The sequence below is a fragment of the Solanum dulcamara genome, chromosome 2, assembly GCF_947179165.1.
Source record: "Solanum dulcamara chromosome 2, daSolDulc1.2, whole genome shotgun sequence".
Taxonomy (NCBI): domain Eukaryota; kingdom Viridiplantae; phylum Streptophyta; class Magnoliopsida; order Solanales; family Solanaceae; genus Solanum; species Solanum dulcamara.
Genome location: NC_077238.1, coordinates 23,226,247 through 23,250,100, shown reverse-complemented (window position 1 = coordinate 23,250,100; position 23,854 = coordinate 23,226,247). Strand labels below are relative to the sequence as shown.

Genomic DNA, 23,854 nt, shown 5'->3' with positions numbered 1-23,854 from the left:
CGAGTACGAGGCAAACCAGTTTCAAAGTCCATATTCAATGTTCCCACTTCCAAGTAGGAATCTCAATGTCTTGAGCCAAACCTACCAGTTTTTGATGCTCAACTTTGACTTGTTGACAATTAGGACACAACCACAAATTCTGCAATGTCCCTTTTCATGCCATTCCACCAATATAATTCTCTAAAATCTTGATACATCTTTGTGGAATCGGAATGAATAGAATATCGAGAATTATGAGCTTCAAAAAACATCGCTTCTTTCAAGCCATCAATATTCAAAGTATAGAATCATCCTTGATATCTCAAAACCCCATCTCCCCCTTGGGGAAAATCCTCAATGAATTTTTCAGCAACCGCTTTCTTCAATTCAACCAAAATGGAATCATCATCTTGCTTTGCCCATACATCCACCATAAGAGATGATTCATAACCATTTTGCATAGTAACCCCATCATCCTCGGAATCGACCAATCGAACACCCAAATGGGCTAATATATGCACATTTTGAACTAACTCTTTCTTCTCATCATCAACTTGGGAAACACTGTTCATGAACAACCTACTAAGAGTGCCAGGAAACCACATTTACCTTACCATAACAATTCAATCTATCTCCTTTTTTGAAGGTTCAAGTCTTTTCGAGTGAATAGATATTGCAAACTCTTGTGATTGGTGAAAACATCTACATGAACACCGTAGAAATAGTGTCTCCACAATTTCAAAGCAAATACCACCACCGCCAACTCAAGTCATGAGTTGGGTAATTCTTCTCGTGCACCTTGAGTTATGTAGAAGCATAAGCTATTACCTTGCCATTTTGCATTAACACACAACTAAGACCAACTCGTGAGGCATCACAATACACAATAAATCCATCGGAACCTTCCAGTAAAGTCAATATAGGAGCGGAGGTAAGCCTATCTTTCAATTCTTGGAAACTCTTTTCACATGCCTCGGACCATTGGAACTTCACCTTCTTTTTAGTCAAAGCAGTCAAGAGAGATGCAATGAAAGACAAAACTTCCACAAACCGTCTATAATAACTGGCTAAGCCCAAGAAACTTAGAATATCAGAAGGACTCGACAGTCTAGGCAAATTCTTAACTGCCTTGGTCTTTTTTGGATCAACCATAATTCTTTTTCTGGAAATAATGTGACCAAGAAAAGCAATCGACCTTAGCAAAAAATCACATTTGTTATACTTTGCATACAATTGACGGTCCTTGAGAATTTGCAACACAATCCTTAAATGATTGGCATGCTCTTCCTCACTCCGCGAGTAAATCAAAATATCATCAATAAAGACGATCACAAACTTATTTAAATATTGCTTGAATATCTTTTTCATCAAATTCATAAAAGCTACGGGGGCATTTGTTAGTCTGAAAGACATAACCAAAAATTCAAAGTGACCATAATGAGTTTAAAACATCATTTTGGGAATATCACACTGCCCCTACCCTTAATTAATGATAATCTAAATGGAGATCAATCTTTGAAAAGTAACTGGCCCCTTGTAATTGATCAAACAAATCATCTATCCTTGGAATTAGATATTTATTCTTTACAGTGACCTTGTTTAATTGTTGGTAATCTATACACATTCGGAGTAACCCATCTTTCTTCCTAACAAACAACACGGGAGCACCCCAAGGTAGAATGCTTGGCCTTATAAAACCCTTATCCAATAAATCCTTTAATTGCTCCTTCAACTCCTTGAGTTCCGTCGGAGCCATATGGTAAGGACAAATAAAAATAGGTTGAGTATCAAGAAGGAGATATATGCCAAAGGAAAACTCCCTTTCGGGAGAAACACCGTGCAAATCATCGAAAAACACTTAAGGAAATTCATTTACAACTGAAATTGAATCAAGAGTAGGAGTCTCGGAGTTAGTATCTCTAACCCAAACTAGATAGTAGATGCAACCCTTGTAAATTATTTTCTAGGCCTTAAGACATAAAATGAATAGACCCTTAGCCACCGAATCATTACCCTTCCATCCAATAATAGGCTCATTAGGAAATTGAAAATTGACCCTACGGGTTCTATAATCAATGGATGAATAAAAGGCATGTAACTAATCTATACCAAGAATAATGTCAAAATCGGTCATGTCAAGTTCAACAAGATCACAAGGAAAAACTTTGTGCAAGACCGATATGGGACAATTTCTATAGCCTCTTTTATCCATAACCGACTCACCAATGGGAGCACAAATGGAAAAAGGTTCTATTAACACTTTGGGGGACACATCAAACCTCATAGTCATATAAGGAGTAACAAAAGACAAATTTACACCTGGATAAACAAGGCATAAACATCATAGTGAAAGACCTTTAATATGCCTGTAATCACATCGGGAGTCTCCTCTACCTCTGGCCTACCATGAAGAGCATAAAACCATTTGTTGCATTGACCACCCTTAGATTGAGCTTGGGAACCTTGTGGAACTTGGCCATCTTGAGTAACTTGTCCTTGAGGATGACCTTCTCTACCCTTGTTAGTAACATGAGGGGACTCGAATTGCCTATGTCTCATTTTGCCACATCCAAAGAAAGTACCCAATCCCATCAAACATCTTCCTCTATGATTCTTCCCATATTTTGCACACTTGGGAAATAAAGGGATAGTAACATTCACACCTCCTCCTTGAGCATTAGGGTATGACACCTTATCATTAACGAACTTCTATCTTGAACCCTGGCTTTGTTGATAACGGCCACTACCACCAATGGACTTAGCATTTGAGAACCCACCTTCATATCAAGCTCTCTTAAAATCTCTCATTTTTATCTCTTCGAGTTTCTCTCCCTCAATTTATTCAGCAAAAGTCATGAGTCGAGATATATACATTTCCTTGATAAGCATGGTGTACAACATTCCTTAGCAACTAAGTCAGATACCTTCGATATAAATTGACTTATTCAGGCTTGCGGATCGGCAACCAATGAAGAAACATACTTGGATAGCTTAGTAAACTTAAGGGCACTGTCCCTCATTCCTATGTTGTCTTGTCAAAAATTAATAAACTCCAACATCTTGGCTTCCCGTAGCTCAGGAGGAAAAAAACAATCAAGGAAGGCAAGTTTGAAGGCTTCCAATTCAGTAGGACCTTTATCCACCCTCTCTATCTTCCATTGAGTATACCACACTTGAGCCACACTCTTGAGTTGATAAACCACCAACTCCGTTTTCTCTTCCGATGTCACCCCCATAATACTCACGATCTTGTATACTTCATCGATGAACTCTTGACGATCCTCATCAACTTTTGAGCCATAAAAGTTTGAAGGATTTATCCTTGCAAAATACTTCACCCTCAAAGCCAGAGTGGGAACATTGGGAGGAGCCATAACTCGTTAGTTGACCACTACTTGGGCTAGCATCATAATAGTAGTGCAGAACTCCACATTAGTAACTTGGTTGGGTAGGGGACTATTATCTTGAAGAGCCAGAGGAGCTTGGGCTTCGTTAGCATTGTTCCCCCTTGGCAAAGGTAGACTTCTTAGAGGCATTTTTCTTTGAAAAAAAGCAAAGGAATATTGTTAGGGAAAGGATGTCTTAGGGTAAACTCTGTAGCACAACATAGACCATGAAAGGAGTGAGAGTTTTCTAAAACGTCTTATAGCCTCCTATTCATAGATGTGATGCTCTTTACAACCATAAATAAGACTTTACTTGATGTGGCATGCTGGACTCCCTAAGACACTTGAACCTTGTGCTCTGATACTAAGATTGTTATGACCCAATCTAAGTCCTAGTCATAACACGATGATTGGAACCTCGAATGGCTCCAACCTAGCATCTTGACATATCATAAAGCATACATAAGGTAAAGTAAGTGCAGAAATAACATAGAAAGAGTCTAAGATATGATCATAGAAGAAATGTAAACTCGACTACATAGACTTTATACATAGGTCCAACAATTGCCTCTACTACATTAGAAGGGGGGGGGGGGGTTAAGACATGTCCCTAGCTCACCCTTAAATGAAATATAATAAAGTCTTTAAAATGAAACAAACAACTCACAACTAGTACTCGGTAGATGAGGACTCACCAAAAACTTTATCGATTAGGAATCCTACTAGCCACGTGCGATAGGAGCGTGATCCTCAACCCCTACATTATGAACCAATGTAGGCAACGAATATGCATTAGTACTTTTGAATGTACTAAGTATGAGGGCATGACATGCAACATACATCATAAGATGCAATGATCAAGTTAAGTACAATGATAAGAAGAGATATGTCAAGTCATGAGAGAATCATAATGATCAAAGCATTTGAAAAGCGTAGATGAAATTATGAAAGTACATAAGAGATCATACATCTTTGGGATAGAACCATAACCAACAATAAGACCATCCGAGCTATAACACTGAATCTCGATGTCTTTTCATACAACAGAAGAAAGGGGAATCTACTTGTTAAGGTAGACTCTACCCCACTAGGCGGGTCATGTACATACGCCATATATAGATCCACTAGATAAGACATGAAGGCAACCTACGGTGGCACATAGTCAAGAGACTTGAGGCTGCTACTAGGGCTTTTGGTAGGGCCACCACCTCAAGTCCACTCGATTCTAAGTCAAATCCCACGGAATACATAACATAGTAATCATACTTGGCATATGTGATAACTTGGTTATAAACTTCATAATTCATAGAATAGCTCATTTCATAACATAATTGCAATGTGAGAATTGACTTTTCATCATTATAAATCATACTTGCATAATTAATATAATTAGATCATAGGTCACCACATAGGGCCCTAAGTCATCTTTCTTCATAAATTGCATGAAAGTCATGTCTTGAACATATTTATAATTCATGATCATAATTCAGACTTTAATTTAGAGTAACACTCATATACATAGTTAATTTGAATGAAAATCATGATAATACCTTAAAATCTTGAAATCATAATCATACTTCTTAATATCATCATTAAAAATAAGCTTCATTCATGGGAAATCATAGTTCATCTTAAAATCATATAATTCATGTAGGAACATACTTATAATGATTATCTATAATAATCAAAAGCATAATTTAAACAACCCAATGCAATTTATAAAACTAAGGTTACAAACCTAATTTGAAATTCTTGAGATTTTGAGTAGAAACCTTGGGACTCCATGGGGTAAAGGGACCCATGGATCAATCCCTATATACCTTAATTGAATTTGACCTTATAATTGAAAAAAGAGACTTGTTCTTGAAGAAACCCTAGCCAAAATTGATGAAGAAGATGAACCATTAAAGTATGCTTGAGAGAGAAGTATTAAAGTTGATTGGGAATTAATAAGACAAAAAAATAGGTTTAGAAGTATTTAGGATATTTTCGTAATGAATCTAGTCCCAAAAATATCCACATACATTAGTAAAATAATATAGAAATAACCGGAGTACCCTTCATTTAAGTGGAACTGGGATCAACCACAGAGGATCCCTCATATTCTGTGATGCTCATCACAGCCCGTGGTGATGTCCGTGATGTTGGACTTGGAATCGAACTTTAGGAGTTGTAGAGGATGGTTTCTAAACTTCTTCCACGGAACCCCTTCATAGTCTATGGAGTGCATTACGGGTAGTGAAGAGTAGGCTTAGTGCAGGACCTGTAGGTGGGTCTGCAGGAGTGACCACCACAAAATCCACCATGGTCCGTGAAGAGATACACGACCCCATAGTGGCCAATTATGGTCCTAGCCTTAGAGTCATGTTTTGAGGTCTCAAGGGAAGGATCACCACGGAGGGCTTCACAGCCCGTGGTACTCACCACAGTTTATAGTTCCCTGTCATGGATTGAACCTCAAGGTTACCATAACGGTGGCTCACCATGCGGCATGGTTGTAACACCCCCTAAAACGTTGTATATGGTATTCCAATTCTCAATGAAAATAATACTGCTTCTGTATTTTGAGCTTAACTTTTCATAGATTAGTCTAAATTATGTGATTCAAATTTTTGAATAACTCCAACATCATTACCTATAACTTTCATGAGGATCATAACTTAAGATTCAGAGGCTAAGTAGGTCAAATAAATTAATCCTTGTTGTTATACCCCGTACTTTTATACCTTGGAAGGTTCTTAAGCTTCTTAAGTTTCTTGATAGGCTCTTAAGTTTCTTGAAAGGTTCTTAAGCTTCTTAGAATTCACCATGTGAGCCGGATAATCTATAACGCTACCAAACAACTCTAAGGAAGGGAGAATGTGACACCCCATAGTAGGAAAGATTGGAAATATGGTTATAAGAATTCGGAAGAAGTTGGAGGCTAAGTAATGAGTCATAGGACTCGACTTACGTATGTAAGCTACCAACTTGAAAATCTTACATTCTTAAGCTACTTGAGTTCATACTAAACTTACATAGCAAGGATTACATAAGTTTGTAAAGTAAGATGAGATTATGAACCCACGAAGAGGAAAAGAAGGTGACACATGGCAGAAGCTGAAGAAGGGGGGTGGGCCCCACATACCATGTGGTAGCCCCTAAGTGGAGGAGGTGATGCGTTGGCCCACTAAGGCCTTAACATGTTTCATCCCCCTAAGGTGGACTATATATATATTTTTTATGATCATCCTTATCCAAACAACTCATTCTTATCTCCAAGAAAATTCTAGAAAAAAAAAGATAAGAGAAACTCTAGACTAGAGAGAGGGAGCCACAGATTTGGAGCCAAAAAGGTAAGCCCTCTAATTTTATTCCATGAATTAATTATATAGGGTATAAAATGAGGGAATGAAGGTGTTATTAATGTAAATATATGATTTCAATCAGCCCCAAAAGGATAGCAAACAACCACGAAGTTTCAGCCGCGCTAGAAGAGCTTTCGAGGCGAGTTTTGGCGAGTTTCGGATAAGGTAAGACTTTCTCGTTTAAATTGGAGTTTATGATATTTTCATGAGGTATATTACATGTCTTAAATGAGGTCTTAAGTGAAATTTTTTTATGAAGATGCTTGACGTTAAAAACAAACTAAATTGAAGTCGTTAGAGTTAAATCAAAGTTGAGAAGTGTGTTGTGATTGTAGTGTTGCAGTTGCATCTGGTTTGATTTCATGTTAAAGGGTTGGAAAGTATTTTAATAAGTGTGTGGGTGCTTCTGATTTCAGCCACATGACCCTCCGTTCTGTATGGTTAAAGGTTTTATGAAATAAAGGTTAAAAACTCTATTTTGGTGTCGTAGTTTTGAGCGAGTTGGTTGGAGTTTATATTGTGTAATGTTGAAGTAATTTTACTTGTATATATGCTGCTGGTTGTTGTTGTTGGTTGTCTTTTGTAATTAAGGATGTAGTTGGAAGTTTGGGTAGGGAAAGTTATAGGGGAGATGCTGCCCGATTTCCGGTAACTTCAGAACTAGTAATAAACTAGTCGAGAAAAATGGATAAGGAAATAATTCCTATGAATATTTAGTTGTAGAGTTGGAAATTGGAAAGTGAAAGGTATTAATCTTAGTATTACTCTCATGTTAAATAGGTTCAAAAGACGACGAGGCGAACATTGTTAAAAGTAATCCATAAGAGGTTTGTGAAGCTACCTTCTTTCTCTTGGCATGTTTTTGGCATAAGTATGTAAAACTACCCCTTCCTTCTCTTGGCATGTTTTGAGATAAGTATTACATGATGTAAGTTTTGGGGGTTATCCCATCCATAAAGCTTCGAGCATAATTTATGACTCTTATCTAGTTCCTAATGTTAGAACTTCTATAATAATGGAGCTATGGCTCTCAAGCCTTCTATATGATGGAGAGTAGTAAAAAAACTGTGAAGCTATCTTCCTTTCTTTGGCATGGTCTTTATGAAACAAATATATAATTTTTATATATTTTCAAGTAAGTTCCTATTCTTAGAGCCACTTGGATGACCAATGATTTAGATTTCCAGAGGTTCTTTTTTGATACAATCCATAGTAACATTCAAAAGATGTTTGATATGATGCTTGTCTTGATTTTTGAATGATAGCTCATTTTGATCATTTCATCGAATCTCAAATATGATTTAAATTGCATTTAGTTTTTCACTACTCTACTCGTGGATGCCTCAATGCTTTCTTTACTGAGCCCGTGCCAGGAGATACATGATTATGCATACTTCTCTGCCTTGTTTGCCATGCCCCGATGTGAGGGGGCAGGTATGCCCTGTACATGGGTTGTGGAGTTATGCTGTGCCATGTACACATATGTTGATGTCTGCTGATATGATATAATATGATATGGCCATCTGATATGATATGATCTGTTACAGAAATATTCCCTACTCTGGAGTTATACTGTGCTGTGGCGCCGAAAATGGGATGGCGACCATGTTTTATTCACCGCGTCCCGTAATGGGGACGGATATGACATATATTTTTTCGCATGCACCATCTATGTTTGTGATAAGTATTTTGGCATTCTAGATATTTCGGTCATTTTCTGTACATTCTGTTCTGGTTATGACTTTATTTATTACTGTCCATGCTTTACATATTTAGTACATTTTCCGTATTGACCCCCTTTACTCGGGGGCTGTATTACATGCCCGCAGGTACATACATTTAATTTGCCGATCCGCTTGCTTAGGACATCCACTTTGTTGTTTGACAGTGCTCCTTTGTCCGGAGCCCATATTGGTACTGACCTTTCTGTAGCCTATATGTATACGTTGGTCAGGGGTACAAAGGGGCCCTATTCCATCATATGATTATGCTATCGTTCTGTAGAGGTCTATAGATATGTATTTGTGGGTTCTGTATATGTTTTGGGCTTTTGTGTTTCGTGATGGCCTTATCGGCTTTCGTGAGTTGCATCTATTTTCGTGTGCTACCTAGTGACCTTAATTAATTTCTATATTTATTTATTCTGTTAATATGCTAATTTGGGCTAAGGGTACGTATGGGTGTCCAACTAGGGCACGAGTCGCGGTCTACGGGATTGGGTCATGACACTTGCAAGACCTGGTATTGTGATGAAATAGAGTATTTATAGAAGCAAAATCATATGTCACTGTAGAATATTCCAAATCAGTTGATTCTTGAACGGCATGAAAAAAGTCTTCTAGGTCTACAATTCATGTGAGACATCAAATCCTAATTAGGAAGTTATCTTGTTCAAGCGTAGCTCCGGAAAATGGTATTCCATAAATAAGAAGATTCATCTCACCAATAATGATAGATCTAGATCTATTTGACATCACCAATGACATCAATAGTTCTCCATTTGACATCACCTATGATATCACAATCCTCCATTAAATTTTCAGATTTTTCTTTATAATTATTTTAATTATTGTTAGGTCTCTTCTTCACACCTATAAATACCCACCTTATTTCATTATTTTGTTCATCAAGGTTTCTCAAGAAACTCTTCTCTCTATACACTTCTTTACTCATTCTCAAAATATAATTTTAGTTCTTAGTAGTGTATAAATACTATTTCGGTGATTCATATACTCCGGGTAGTACACAAAATACTTTGATGAGGAGAAAAGGCTAGTATTCAAGAGTGTTCATTAAGTCCTTCGATTCTGAGTAAAGCTTCGAATTCCAGGTATGTAAGGCTTTAATGAGAGTATTCCTTTCACTCTCATGCCTAAATTATTTTCATTATATGATAAATTATGTTTATTTTCTTTAAACTTTACTCTAAGGTATGTAGTATTGATTCGTGGATCTTTTCATCCATGAAGCCCAAATGAATTATCAAAGTCTTCTATTCAATTCAAGTATGAAACGTTATAGGTTTTCATATCATGATTCCAAATGCATAGATTATTAAATATTTGAAGTTTAATTATATATCTTATATTAGCGTATGTAAGGCTTCAATGAGAGTATTCCTTTCACTATCATGCCTAAATTATTTTGATTATATGATAAATTATGTTTATTTTCTTTAAGCTTTACTTTAAGGTATGTGAGTATTAATTCATGGATCCTTTCATCCATGAAGCCCAAATAAATTATCAAAGTCTTCTATTTAATGCAAGTATGAAACTTTATGGGTTTTCATATCATGATTCCAAATACATAGATTATTAAGTATTTAAAGTTTAATTACCTATCTTATATTAGCGTATGTAAGGCTTCAATGATAGTATTCCTTCCACTCTAATGCCTAAATTATTTTGGTTATGTGATTATGTTTATTTTTTTTAAGCTTTACTCTAAGGTATGTAGGTGTTGATTCATGGATCCTTTCATCCATGAAGCCCAAATGAATTATCAAATTCTTCTATTTAATTCAAGTATGAAACTTTATGGGTTTTCATATCATGAATCCAAATCCATAGATTATTAAGTATTTGAAGTTTAATAACCTATCTTATATTAGCGTATGTAAGGCTTCAATGAGAGTATTCCTTCCACTCTCATGTCTAAAGTATTTTGATTATATGATAACTTATGTTTATTTTCTTTAAGGTTTACTCTAAGGTATGTGTTTATTCATGGATTCTTCCACCCATGTTGTTCAAAACTCTTTCAACTAAATCTCTTGATTTCAAGTAAGATTTTCTTATGAGTAATTCTTATTTCTACTTAATAGGATGAATCATGGTTAAACTAATGATTATTGGTCTATTTTGATGCAAAATAATTTCATATGTATGAATTGATGGTTTGCAAATAATTTCTCTATTTTATTTTTTAAAGGTTCTTGAAATTCACGGTGGGTTATTTAAAAGATGATTTTTAATTAATGGATTTTAAAGTATTTATGCACAATTTCTTCTACATATATGTTTGAAAGTTGAAGTGACTTAAACTCACCTAGTTTTACTATATTTATAATGAGGTTTGACTTGAAAGCTGTGACTCCATATAAATATTTATGAAAGTAATGTCTATGATAAAAAGAAAGTCTTATAAAATAAAAGAATAATGAAATGCTATGAATGATGGATTCTTTATGCTATAAGGACAATTCTTGCATATTTGAATCACTAAAAATTTTAATGAGCTATTCCACCGAATGTGATGTTTTGAATTCTCAAGCTATATGCTATGACTATTTTAAAGTATTAAACTATTCTGTGGGATTGACTTAGCACCTAATGAGGCATTGAGGTGGGATTCAGTAAGGGAATCCTAGTAGCAACCCCTTGTCTCATTAACTATGTGCCAACATAGGAGCCATTGTAGGCTTAGGCTAATGGATCCATGAAAGCCCTTAAAGTTAAAGTTAAAGAATGAATGTAAAGTTGACGGAGTTCTACCCTAGACAAGTAGACTCCCCGGCCAACGTAGGGGGTTATGTTGGATTCCATGTAATAGCTCACATGGTCTTAATATCGGTTATAGCCAACTTCCCACAAATGAACGTTTCAAATGCTATTTACATTATTACTCATGCATGTATATATCCACATATGTATGATTTAAATGATATCTACTTGATTAATCATGCATGCACTCATTTATGTACTTTACCTTATAAATGTCCTAAATGTTTTACTTTGTAATACATGCCTACATACTTAGTACATTCAAAGTACTAACGCATACTCTTTTGCCTACATGATATCACCATGTAGGGACCGGTGCTCTTCCTCGTTCTCCTCCATATGGCTAGTTGAGATTTCGTTTGAAGTCTACTTTTGGTGAGTTCTCATGTTTCGGAAACAATACTTCTTTATCTTTCTAGCTTGTGATATTTGAGATCTTTAGACACTTACTATGACATTTCTTTCTCTTAGCCCCGTTAAATCTAAAAGTTAGAGGTATTATTAGACATATGTAAGTTGAATGATTTACTATTATAATTTCCGCTTGTTTATTTATTGTCATTACCTATGAAAGGCTAAAAGAATGTTAAGAGGCTTGTTTGAGGTACTTTTGGGTTTCTCATTCGTCAGGTCACATCTAGGCCTTAGGCTTGGATTGTAATAGTGGTTCTCACCATAGCCGATAGCCTTCCATAGTCATCACCTGGTGCCCAAAATTGCAGTTTCTCAAAAATTTCATGTTGTGATCCTCTTTTTTTGACTTTTCAAATTGGGGTCTTATAGTTGTGGGCCAACAAGGTCCTTAAGAATACACTTATTTCAAGCCAGTCAGCTAACCTTAACCTATTTACCTTACCAGATATAAACTAGTCACCCTATAATCACACTCCCTAGCTAGTTCTATTCCTCACTTACCCAACACCATGACCACTACCACCTGATTCAAGCCTGACGTAATTAACTCCCCGCTAACAAGCAACCTTTACTCTTAAGTCCGAAGGTCTAGAATAACACCAATATCACAACATGACTTCACAAGGCTCATTAGCCCTACCCACGAATAACTCTATGCTGACTCTCAATCCTCAACTAGTAACAACCATATAATCGACGGGGTTCTTTCTAGAGATCTTACATAATTACACACTCTCTATTCCACAGAATGACAGATATCATCGGGTTATCTCATGGAACTATCCACACACGCTTGTACCTCTCATGGGCACATACTCAACCATATATATGTCAGAACATGAGACCTAATTCAATTATATGTTGGAACATGACATCCTATCTAATAATGTATCTGAATGTGACACCCGATCTAAAAATATATCGAAACATGACACCCGATTCCAAAAACCACCAAAAAATCCACAATTACAGTTACAATAAGCAGATATGATCAGTACATATACGAATACATAGGTTCTTTGCACACAACTATGTTAACTTGCTGATTCCTAAGGTTTATTTCAATCTTCCCATTTTCCTACCAATATAGGCAGTTATGAACACACATAACACAATACGGAAGACAAGCTGCCACTTATCTCAAATTCATTAGACAGCCTTCCTTTCCTTGGATCGGAGAGCCATAATTCTGCCCATAACCCGCATCAGAGAGCCTAAGTATGAAACCTCTCATCAAATCCCTTTATACTATGCAACAGGTATGGATTTAAATACTCAGATAAAGAAATCCTAGCCTACCTGGGCTCCAAGCTGCTGTGGAGAATTAACGTAGATCCCATCCTTAGCTTGGTTCCAGATGTCTGACGGGCAAGATAGGCTTGAAATTCGCTGGTTTGGAACCTTCTAGTGCTAAGATTCCTTTTCCTTCTCTTTCCAAGTTAGGTGCAGCCTTTTGGAGGGTTTTTGAAGTAACCCTCGTGTCTAACTTACCCTTTGAAAGAAGTGGAGAAATAAAAAAATTGCGACTTAAGTTTTGTTCCACGATCTCCCGCTCTGACGGCAGGATCTCCGCTGGAGCACTGCTGCTATGGCGGGGATATTCCTCTCTTACGGGATTGTGGGGCCCAATTGACTTACTTCCCTTAAGATTTCATCCGCTCTTAGTTAACTACAGTTCAGATCGTTACAATTGACGATGCATGACTACAGATAAGTTTTACAATTAAGGGTCAAGTCTTTTTTTTTTGATTCTTGATTTTAATGTTGTGATAAAATATTAATCACAAGAAATTTGATATGATAAAATTATGAACATTTGATTCAAAGATCAATTGAATTTTGGAATTATCGTGCAAATAGCTTTCTTTGATTTGAAAGCTTTTGAAGGTTAAGTTGGCGTTGTTATTGAGTTCTAAAATATATCATAATTAAGAGAATTAATATATGGCAAGAGTTTTAAGGTTTTCTCTCATCAACGTGTAAATAGTGGCGGAGCCAGAATTTTTAATAAGGGGATTTAAAATATGAAGAAGTAGACACACGAAGTACTTGAAGGGGGTTCGAAATCTACTATTTATACATAAAAAATTATTTTAACCATGTATAAATAGTATAATTTTTTGCCAAGGGGGTTCAAATGAACCCGCTAGCCACTATGTGGCTCCGCCCCTGCATGTAAATATAAATAAAATTTGTTCACTATTAATTTTGCTCCTTAATTATTATTGTGATAGTGAGTTAACATGCTCCTCTTTAACTTTAAGTACACTTTTTATCTTAAATTTTTTTACGTTATTTCTTTAAAATTTTTATACTCAATAATATAATGCACAAACAATATTTTATTCTTTTTATATCTAATAATATAGTGTATACAAAATAATTTTTAATGTACTTTTTTTTTAATAAACATGATACATACACTTAACTAGTTAACATAAAAATAGGAACAATAATTAACACTTGTTAATCTTTTTTTCCTTGTCGTTTCACCAGAAGAAAAGAAAAAGGAAAGAAAACTACTAAAAAAATGTAAATATTGAGAAGTCAATGTTGTATATATATTAGTAGAACTTGTCACAATTCATCGATCAGTGCACAACTAGAAAATTAATATCAATGGGGGTATATATATATATATATATATATTTTTTTTTTTTTTACGGGAACAGACCCTACACAAGGCTCCCTCTCGTGCACAGTCAGGGGTTAAGCAACACCCCCAAGCCTTAACATAAATAATCAAAAATAAAAATACAAGGAGGGGGACATAAACCTTACCTCCGATCCTATGGTGGTTCATAAGTCGGCTAACCTATTAAGGTCGGCTAACTCATCCCCGATACAAAAAAGAGACTAACTATAACTAGAAAGCAGTAAACCTGTGAGAGGACTCCTCCCGGTACAATTCAACTATGAAAGCATAAATGAGGGAGACTCTCCCCTTCCATGAGAAAAAAGAAAAGTAACCTACACTAGTCCTATTCCAACTATGCTACGTACCAGACATAGCTGCATTGAAGAAGAACAAGTATACGAAACTTCTATTTCGCATGGGATGGGAAAATTCTTTTCATCTTTGCTCATTTTAGTCTTGTCGTACCAAGTAAATCCAGGTGAAATATGCCATTGCATCAGAATCATGATTATCAGCTATGGGGGCTGAAATGAGAGGAAATATATGGAGCTATAGTATCCAACAGCTTTGGAGTTGTTGTGGAGGAAATTGAGAGCCTGAATTAGCCAAGGTTGTGTGTGTGCTGCAGCCCCTATAGCAGTTTCAGAGAGGGTCTGCCATCCGGATGAATGTGAGGAGTGCATCTGTATGCAGCTCCTTGTTGCTTCCAAAGACCAAAGGCAAAGAGCTTTAAAATTCTTGTGCTGCTGAAATGTTGCTGCAGGTATTTCATAAGAAAACTTGGCCTGGAATGAAAGCTGATGCATATTCCTAACATGGTTGTTGCCTTCCTGTGACCAGCTCCTTGCTGCCTCTCTAGCTTCATTGATACTATGCTTGTTGTTGCAGTTTAGGATCAGTAGTAGATTCCTCTTTTGAATGGTGATCAAGTCCTTGGGGTACCTGCACAGGCATCCAAAACCAGAACAGTACACAAGCAAACACATCTGGATGCTGCTGTACCAGGTACTAGTGACTTGTAGATGCTCATTGTGTGTTGCATATGCTGCATACTGCTGCTGCTGTGCTGCATATGGGGGGTACAGAAGGTGGGTGGTGATGGTTGCAGGTTCCCTGAGAAGCCAAGCATTCTCAACTTTGAAGTTGTAGTAGGTGTGCAATGGGTTCTGTGAACCTGCATTAACAACCAACAAAAGGGGAAGCACTTGTGGGAAGTGAAAGGGCTGGTGCAGGTTTGTGTGTAGCTCCTTGTTGTTGCCATTGTAATTAGGCTGTTTGTTGGTCTTTGTTTGGAAGTGGTTCAACTTCTTAGAGTACCTGCACAGCCAAACAAAACCAACAAACCACGCAACCAAAGAAGTCTGCAAGCAATAGGCTACTACATAATGCTGCTGCTGTGCTGTATACTCTTCATGTTGTTCCAAGCTAAGTTGCTGACACTCTAGCACCATCCCTTTGATGTAAGTTCTGGTTCCATTGGGGAGTTCCACAAGCTGCAAGCTCCAAATGGTGGATTGTTCCATCTTGACACTGCTGTAGTATGCAGCACACATGGCTGGCCCTTCAACTGTGGATTGATATGTTGCATGTGTACAAATTCCTGCACATTCAAAAAGTAGAAGGAAAGGAAGGAAGGAGAAAGAGACTACTCTAATCCTAGGTAGGAAATAGCCAAACAGCCAGTAGGATGGTCCTTGTGCAGTGGTCTTGGATATTCTATTTGATTTGATGGTTGTATCTGTGATGTCTTCTATGTAGTTGTTGCCAGTGCATGTTAATGAATCAATCCAGCAACCTGCAACAATACAACAAACAACCAAAAGCCAAGAAGAATTTGCAGCAGCTAGCAAAACAATTAACCAAAAAGCCACACAAGTATGGGAGTGAAGTTGTTGAAGTTGTTTAATGCTGCTGCTGGGACTGTTGTTGTGGAAGAAGAAGGACTGAATCACAATGCTGGTGATGCATCCCTGGCTTAAAAGTTTGACTGAAGGTGGCTTGCACTTTGGAAGGATCCAGTGTTGCAGGTGCTGCATCATGGAATTTGGCATGAGAGTAGTGTTGGTGTGTTGGGGAATTCCCAAGCTGCCAGGTTGTTGTCTCCTCAGTTCAGTATGTGAAATGGGGAATAAGTTGGTGGGATTATATGTTGATGAATCAATCCAGCAACCTGCAACAATACAACAAACAACCAAAAGCAACAAAGAATTTGCACCAGCTAGCAAAAAAGAAAGTTCTTCCAGGAGTGCTTTGAATTCTGTCAGAATTTTCAACGACGCTCGACTAACGTTTCCAATTATCCGATTGAGTTGAAACTTCTTGAGATATATCCAACCATCCCTTTCTTTAGTTCTGCAAGTTTTGGAGATTTTTTGCCCAAGTTGGAAAAAAGGACCTCTCTTTAGGCTTAAGGCAGCTGAAATTTTCAATGTCGCTCGCCTAACGCCTCCAATTGTCCGTTTCGGCTGAAACTTCTTGGGCCTTGTCAATATATTATGTTCTGAAACCCTGCAAAGATTGGAGCCATTTGGACAGGTCCACATGCTGTATCTCACCCTGCTCATGCTGCCCTGCTGAGGCTTAGATGTTGCAGGGTGGTTGGAAGTTGTATTTGTGCTTTTCTCTATGTATTTGTTGTTAAAGGATGTTGATACATCACTCCAGGAACCTGAAATAATACAACAACCAAAAACAAACAAAACAAGGCTTGCACAAACTAGCAAAAAGGAAGGGGGCTCAATAAGATCTTTGGAGACTCTTATCTTTTTCCAAGTCGCTCGACTAACGTCTCCAATTATCCTTTTGACCTGAAACTTCATGATGTTTGCATGTGTGGTCTTTTCTTTATCCCTGCAAATTTTGAAGGCTTTTTGCCCAAGTTGGAAGTTCCAAAAAGCAAAATGCTTTCTCTTTAGGCTTAAGACAGCTGAAATTTTCAATGTCGCTCGCCTAAAGCTTCCAATTGTCCGTTTGGGCTGAAATTTCTTGAGCCTTGTCAAAATAATATGATCTGCAATCCTGCAAAGTTTGGGGGCCTTTGGATAAGTCCACAAGCTGCACCTCACCCTGCACATGCTATCCTGCTGAAGATTAAGTGCTGCAGGGTGGTTGGAATTTGTGTTGGTGCTTTTCTCTATGTATTTGTGGTTAATGAATGTTGATACATCACTCCAGGAACCTGAAATAATACAACAACCAAAAACAAACAAAACAAGGCTTGCACAAACTAACAAACAGGAGGGGACCTCAGTAAGAGCTTTGGAAACTATTAACTTTTTCCAAGTCGCTCGACTAACGTCTCCAATTATCCGTTTGACCTGAAACTTCATGATGTTTGCATATATGGCCTTTTCTTTATCCCTGCAAATTTTGAAGGTTTGACTCCCAGGCTGGAGCTTCCAATTACCAAGTTTCTCTCTCTTTAGGCTTAAGACTGCTGATTTTTTCAGGGTCACTCGCCTAACGTCTCCAATTATCCTTTTGAGCTGAAACTTGTTGAGCTTGTCCAAATTAGTATAAGATGCAATCCTGCAAAGTTTGGAGGTGTTTGGACATGTCCACTTGGTACAAATCACCCTGCACCAACAAACAGAAAAACACAAAGGCAAGTAATTCTGCAGGTTATAATAGCTACTACTATTGTCTTGTATGTGTTCCCTGAAAGTTGCAGTTTTGTGACTTTGTTGCTGCCGGATGTTGTTGCTGAGGAAGGTAAGATGCAGGCTGAAGTTGCAGTACAAAGGGCTCCTTATGCATGATCCTGTGGTATTGCATCCTCTAACAGCCTTCCAAAGATGAGTTGCAGCAGTTGGATTAGGCAAACTTCCACTTGTAGTTTGTTTCATCCTGCTACTGCTGCACCATGGGGCTAAGTTTGTTTCTCCAAGGATCCACATGCTGCTGCTCACCTTGAAATTTTCCAGACCTGCAACTACCTGCATATGCAAGTGGAAAAGAAAGGAGGAGAGAGGTACTCTAAATCCTAAATCTATTGGTAAGGAGATTATCCTATTAAAGCAGTAAATTAGGGAGACTCTCCCTTTTTCAATGGACCTGATTATCATTATTAAAAACAGTAAATATTTCAAGGTATGAAGAAGTTCCTTCAATGTGGTTGATTGATCTTCTTCATCTTGGTTCTCCTGAAGCTAGCCATGCCAGCTTTGTCCATTTTGTAGTGTCCCTTGGTTTCTCTTGGAAGCTGCTGAAAGCTGTAGTAGTGTTGTGTATAGCTTTTCATGTGGCTTTCCTTTGAGAGTGAATCTGCAGTGTAATTAGCTTCCCTAAAGATATGCCTGAACTGGAAAGTCTCCAGTTTGCTAACCAATACCTGCAGTTCAGTAGTATAAGCAACAATGTTCCATGGAGGTTTAGTCTCTTGTTTGAGCCACTTGATTAGAAGTTCAGAATCAACTTCCAGGGCTACCCTGCTGTATCCATGTTGTAGGCACCACTGAATACCAATAATTGCTGCCTGCACTTCAGCTTGGTTATTAGAACCACAGCCTAGTGGGGATGCAAAAGCATATATTAACATTCCATTATGGTCCCTTAGAATGCCCCCTGCCCCTATCTTCCCTGGATTGTTAAGGGCACTCCCATCTGTGTTGAGCTTGATCATTGTAGGCTGTGGTTTAGTCCAGCATACTTTGGTTATTCTCACTTCATGTTGGCTTTTTTCAACCATGGTAACCAAATCTGCCCAATTACTTGGCAAATCAATATATGGATACACAGTGGAGATAAGCATGTACAGATCTTTGGATATAGAGAATATTACTCTATTAGCATTAGACTTCTTGCCTCCATACTTGCATGCACATCTATTCTTCCATAGATTCCAACACACAAAAATGGGGGTGGCCTGCATTACTAACTTATGTAGCTCATTGTTAGTTTTGGTTAGCCACCACCTCATCAATAGGTTTTTTAGAGGAGTGTTGCTGTGTTGCAGACCCCAGTACCCTGAGAAGTGCCTCCATATATGTTGTGCAAAGTAACCTGATACAAAGATATGCTCTATATCATCAAGACCTGCTCTATAACAACAGGAGCATGCAGCAGGATTCTGTCCAAAGGCTACTATTCTATCATTTGTGGGGAGCTTAAGTCTGAAAGCTCTCCAAAGCAGAAAGGAGGCCTTGAAAGGAATACTATTGTGCCATATGTTGTTGTGAGTGGTTGATCTTGTCTTTTTCTTCCTTACCAACTCCCAGGCTGATGAACAAGTGAAGTTACCATGAGAGTTAGGCTTCCAGTAAGCTTGATCCTGCATATTTGGAATGTAGCTGATGGGAGTGCTGAGAATTCTGTGCACCAGCTGAGGGGGTGCATGTTTTCTTACTTTCTCTTCATTCCATCCTCCATTTTCCATGAATTCTGATACAGTAGAGTTATTCAATCTGGGGAGACTTTCATTGTGGTAAGCTAAGGGACCTACCCCTAGCCAATCATCCCACCAAAAGCTGCTTGTTCCAGACTTAATCCACCACTGTATATGAGGTTCTATATCCTTTTTGTTGCTCATCATATGCTTCCACATTAGGGACTGTCCTGTGTTCCACTTTTTAATGACTGGATGAGCCCTTTGGCAGTATTTTGCTTTAAGGAATTCCCCCCATAGTGTCTTCTTTGATCTGAAAGTCCACCACTGTTTGTATTGGAAGGATAAGCACACATCCTCTAATTTTTTAACACCTATACCACCCTCCTCATAAGGATAACTGAGAGTATCCCAAGAGGCCCAGTGATATTTTCTTCTTTCAGTATCCCATCCCCAAAAGAAGTCAGCAATTAGTCTTCTGATCTGATTCATGGTGGTCTTGGTAGGACTGATAGCTGACAGCAGGGGTATAGGAATGGATTGCAGCACTGATTTCACCAAGGTGACTCTACCTCCATAGCTTAACATTTTAGTCTGCCATCCCCTAATCCTGCTTAGAACCTTAGAAACCATACTAGAGAAGTATATGATCCTTTGTCTTCCTATATATAGGGGGCAGCCTAGGTAAGTGATTGGGCCATGAGTGCATTTGTATCCTGTGATCATGCTGACCCTATCCACCACACCAGAGGGAGTATTCAGTGGCATCATGGTTTGACTCTTATCTTTATTGATAAGTTGTCCTGAAATAGCTTCATACAGTTTAAGAGTTTTGGTAATCAGTGTAAGTGAGAAGTTGCTGGTAGATGTGAAAATGATCACATCATCTGAGAAGTGCCTCCATATATGTCTTTTTTGCTTGCTTTACCCCAATATATTTGATCGGTTTTTTTCATTAACTTAATCGGATAACAATAAATTCAAAATTATTTAGAATCCTAATAACGTTAGAAAACATACATATTCAGAACTTTCTTTAGAGTAGTTATCTTATCCCAAACGAGACTAGTCAAGCATTTAGTAAAATCTGATCTATAATTTCGTAATGATATAACTATCATTTGTAGATATCTATAATATTAAATTATTTTTATTACTAATCAGGTTAATATAATTTGGTATCTACTTTCGTTTTTTAATATAAATATAAATAAATAATGGATATAAGTAAAAAATGAGTAGTTATGCAATCCGTATATAACAGGAATTCCGTTATCTGCTGAATTTAGGATTTAGAGATGGGGTAATGACCTATATAAATAAGAGATGTTGGCGTATTACACAAAATATTCTCAAATTTTTCTTCTCTCGTTTTCACTTGTCAAAACACTGCAAATCCTTTCTTCTTTTTCCTACACTTTCTGCCACAAGCTTTTTATTCTTATAATAATTAGTGTGTCCAGTACATATAAACATATTTTGTTTTCATGGCTTCTGTTGATGAAAAGGGAGTTAATGATGTGAGGACGAAGGAGGAGAAAGCAATAGACGAATGGCTACCGATAACGTCGGACCGGAATGCCAAGTGGTGGTACTCAACCATGCATAATGTTACAGCCATGGTCGGTGCCGGTGTTCTCTGTCTCCCTTATGCCATCTCTCAGATGGGATGGTAATTACAATTCTCTATTTCTTTTTTATTTTTTTTATTCTAATGTTATATTTTATACCCATAGTTATTCTTTATTTGCATTTGAGGGTACGAAAAAATGCTCGATCTCATCTTAGTTGCATGATTTTATTTCTCTCCTTTTTTGGTAAAGGAATTTAATATAAGATAGTCCAGAATTGTATTTAAAAATATTATTAATCATGATTTTTAAACCATTAACGTTCTACCTACCATCTTTAATTATTAATTAATTTTTGTTTTTGTTTATTTAGTAATCAGAGAAAATCTTGTCTGCACGTTTCTACAATGCAAACATAGGAAATTAACAATAATCTGAATAAAATAAAATAAACATATATTTTGAGTTACTTTTGACATAATGATGAATAAATTTGTGGTGAGTGAACATACCCAAATTATCAACAATTTGTTATACATGAGCATTTGTGATTGGTATTTTGAAATTGTTATGTTTATATATGCAGGGGACCTGGTGTAACAGTAATGTTACTGTCATGGATTATAACATTTTACACAATCTGGCAAATGGTTGAGATGCATGAAATGATACCAGGTAAGAGATTCGATAGGTACCATGAGCTAGGTCAATACGCGTTTGGTGAAAAACTTGGGCTATGGATTGTTGTGCCACAACAAATTATAGTAGAGGTGAGCACTTGCATTATCTACATGGTCACTGGTGGCAAATCTTTGAAAAAATTCCAAGAAATTCTATTCCCAAATGTGAAACCAATCAAGCTCACCTATTTCATCATGATCTTCTCTACTATTGAATTTATCCTATCTCTCTTGCCAAATTTCAACTCCCTCTCCTCTGTCTCTTCTGTCGCCGCTGTTTTGTCCATAACTTACTCTTTTATAGCATGGACTGCCTCACTAAAGGAACACGCCATTGGGAGTACTACTCAACTAGTTAGTTATGGTACAAGAAGTGACAAAACTTCAGACAATGTTTTTATGTTTTTGAGTGCATTAGGGAATGTAGCATTTTCCTATGCTGGACATAATGTGGTTCTTGAAATTCAAGCTACAATTCCTTCAACACCACAAAATCCTTCAAAGAAAGCAATGTGGAAAGGAGTGTTCACAGCTTATGTTATAGTGGCTATATGTTATTTGCCTGTCGCTTTCATTGGATATTGGGTCTTTGGTAATGGAGTTGATGATAATATCTTGCTCACACTACATAGGCCTACTTGGCTTGTTGCAGCTGCTAATATTTTTGTCGTTGTTCATGTCATTGGGAGTTACCAGGTATATATATAAATCATTTTCAAAGTTCCGTCTCCGTATCCACAGTTATATATGATTATTTGTCGTTAATGCTTGTGTATTACTTTCAGGTTTATGCAATGCCAGTGTTTGACATGATAGAGACATACGCGGTGAAGTTAATGAAATATAAACCTTCATTTATCCTTCGCTTATTTGTGCGTATGGTTTTTGTTGGTAAAAGCTAGCTTTTTCCTTCCTAAAATCTAATTCATTCAACTATGTATATGTATACTCTTTTCAATGTAATTTTATGATATATTCTTGATATGGTCTTGTATTATTGTAGCATTTACATTGTTTGTGGGCATGACCTTTCCATTCTTTGGTGGTTTAATGGGATTCTTTGGAGGCTTTGCTCTGGCACCAACCTCATACTATGTAAGTATATGTACTTCATTTTATATCAGAAAATTATATATTTGTTACTCACATGACAAATATCTTTTAAGATTAACCTATATATATGTCTTTTACTTTCTGTCTACAGCTTCCATGTATCATCTGGCTTATTCTCAAAAAGCCCAAAAGGTTTGGCTTGTCATGGACTATCAACTGGGTAAGTTTACCAAAACTTGTGTAGAGTTTAAACATAAAAACTTTGATGTTTATATTAAGCTAATCAATTTAAACTTAGACATAACAATTGATTTTTGTATAACATTTATTATCTAATAATCATTAAATAATGTGTATTTTCACATCATAGATATATTTTATCCCTACTTATTTTTACCTATCTAATTATTATTTTTCATATATTGCAGGTGTGCATCATAGTGGGTGTACTTTTGACTCTTTTATCTCCTATTGGTGGAATGTGGAGCATCATTAAATCTGCCAAGAGTTATCACTTTTACCAATGATGCATAAGCCAATCTGATTTTCTAGAATTTTTAGATTTAGAATTGATAGAAAAAAAAACATTTGTTTTTAATTAATTTTAATGTTTATGCTGCTATGTCCTGCCTGTTTATTGTAAGGCAGAGATTACATATTTTCAGTTTTATAAGAACTTTTCAAAGTCTATTTTAAGTATGAATATTTGTTGAAGTTTGAATTGTGATATTTTGATTATTCAACTGTTCTTTAAAATATTCAAATGTTTGTGTCGTAATTGTCGAAAGATTTTAATTTAAAAACTGCTTTTGGAAATCTTGTTTTCAAACAAATTAATTCTAATTTTTTTTAGCCAAATCATTATTTCAAAGAGTAATCTAATCGATACTAGGTGTGTTATTCTTTATTAATCAGGTTACATATGTTGGGAAAATAATAATTCAACCTAGAATAATAT

At 36.7% G+C, this 23,854-nt stretch overlaps 1 protein-coding gene across 2 annotated transcripts; it reads left to right on the top strand.

Moving 5' to 3' along the window:
* Nucleotides 1-20,928: 20,928 nt before the first annotated feature.
* On the top strand, nucleotides 20,929-23,625 carry LOC129875890 (lysine histidine transporter-like 2). 2 transcript variants are annotated; one of them, XM_055951123.1, is made up of 6 exons: nucleotides 20,929-21,264; nucleotides 21,750-22,539; nucleotides 22,629-22,734; nucleotides 22,847-22,938; nucleotides 23,048-23,116; nucleotides 23,325-23,625. In XM_055951123.1, exons 1-6 carry the CDS (start codon nucleotides 21,080-21,082, stop codon nucleotides 23,421-23,423), a joined length of 1,341 nt encoding a protein of 446 aa, XP_055807098.1. In that variant the 5' UTR covers nucleotides 20,929-21,079; the 3' UTR covers nucleotides 23,424-23,625. The 2 variants fall into 2 exon arrangements, 1 of the variants encoding a protein (XP_055807098.1); XR_008763229.1 differs by lacking the exon at nucleotides 23,325-23,625 and having other exon boundaries at nucleotides 22,629-22,715.
* The last annotated feature ends 229 nt before the right edge of the window (nucleotides 23,626-23,854 follow it).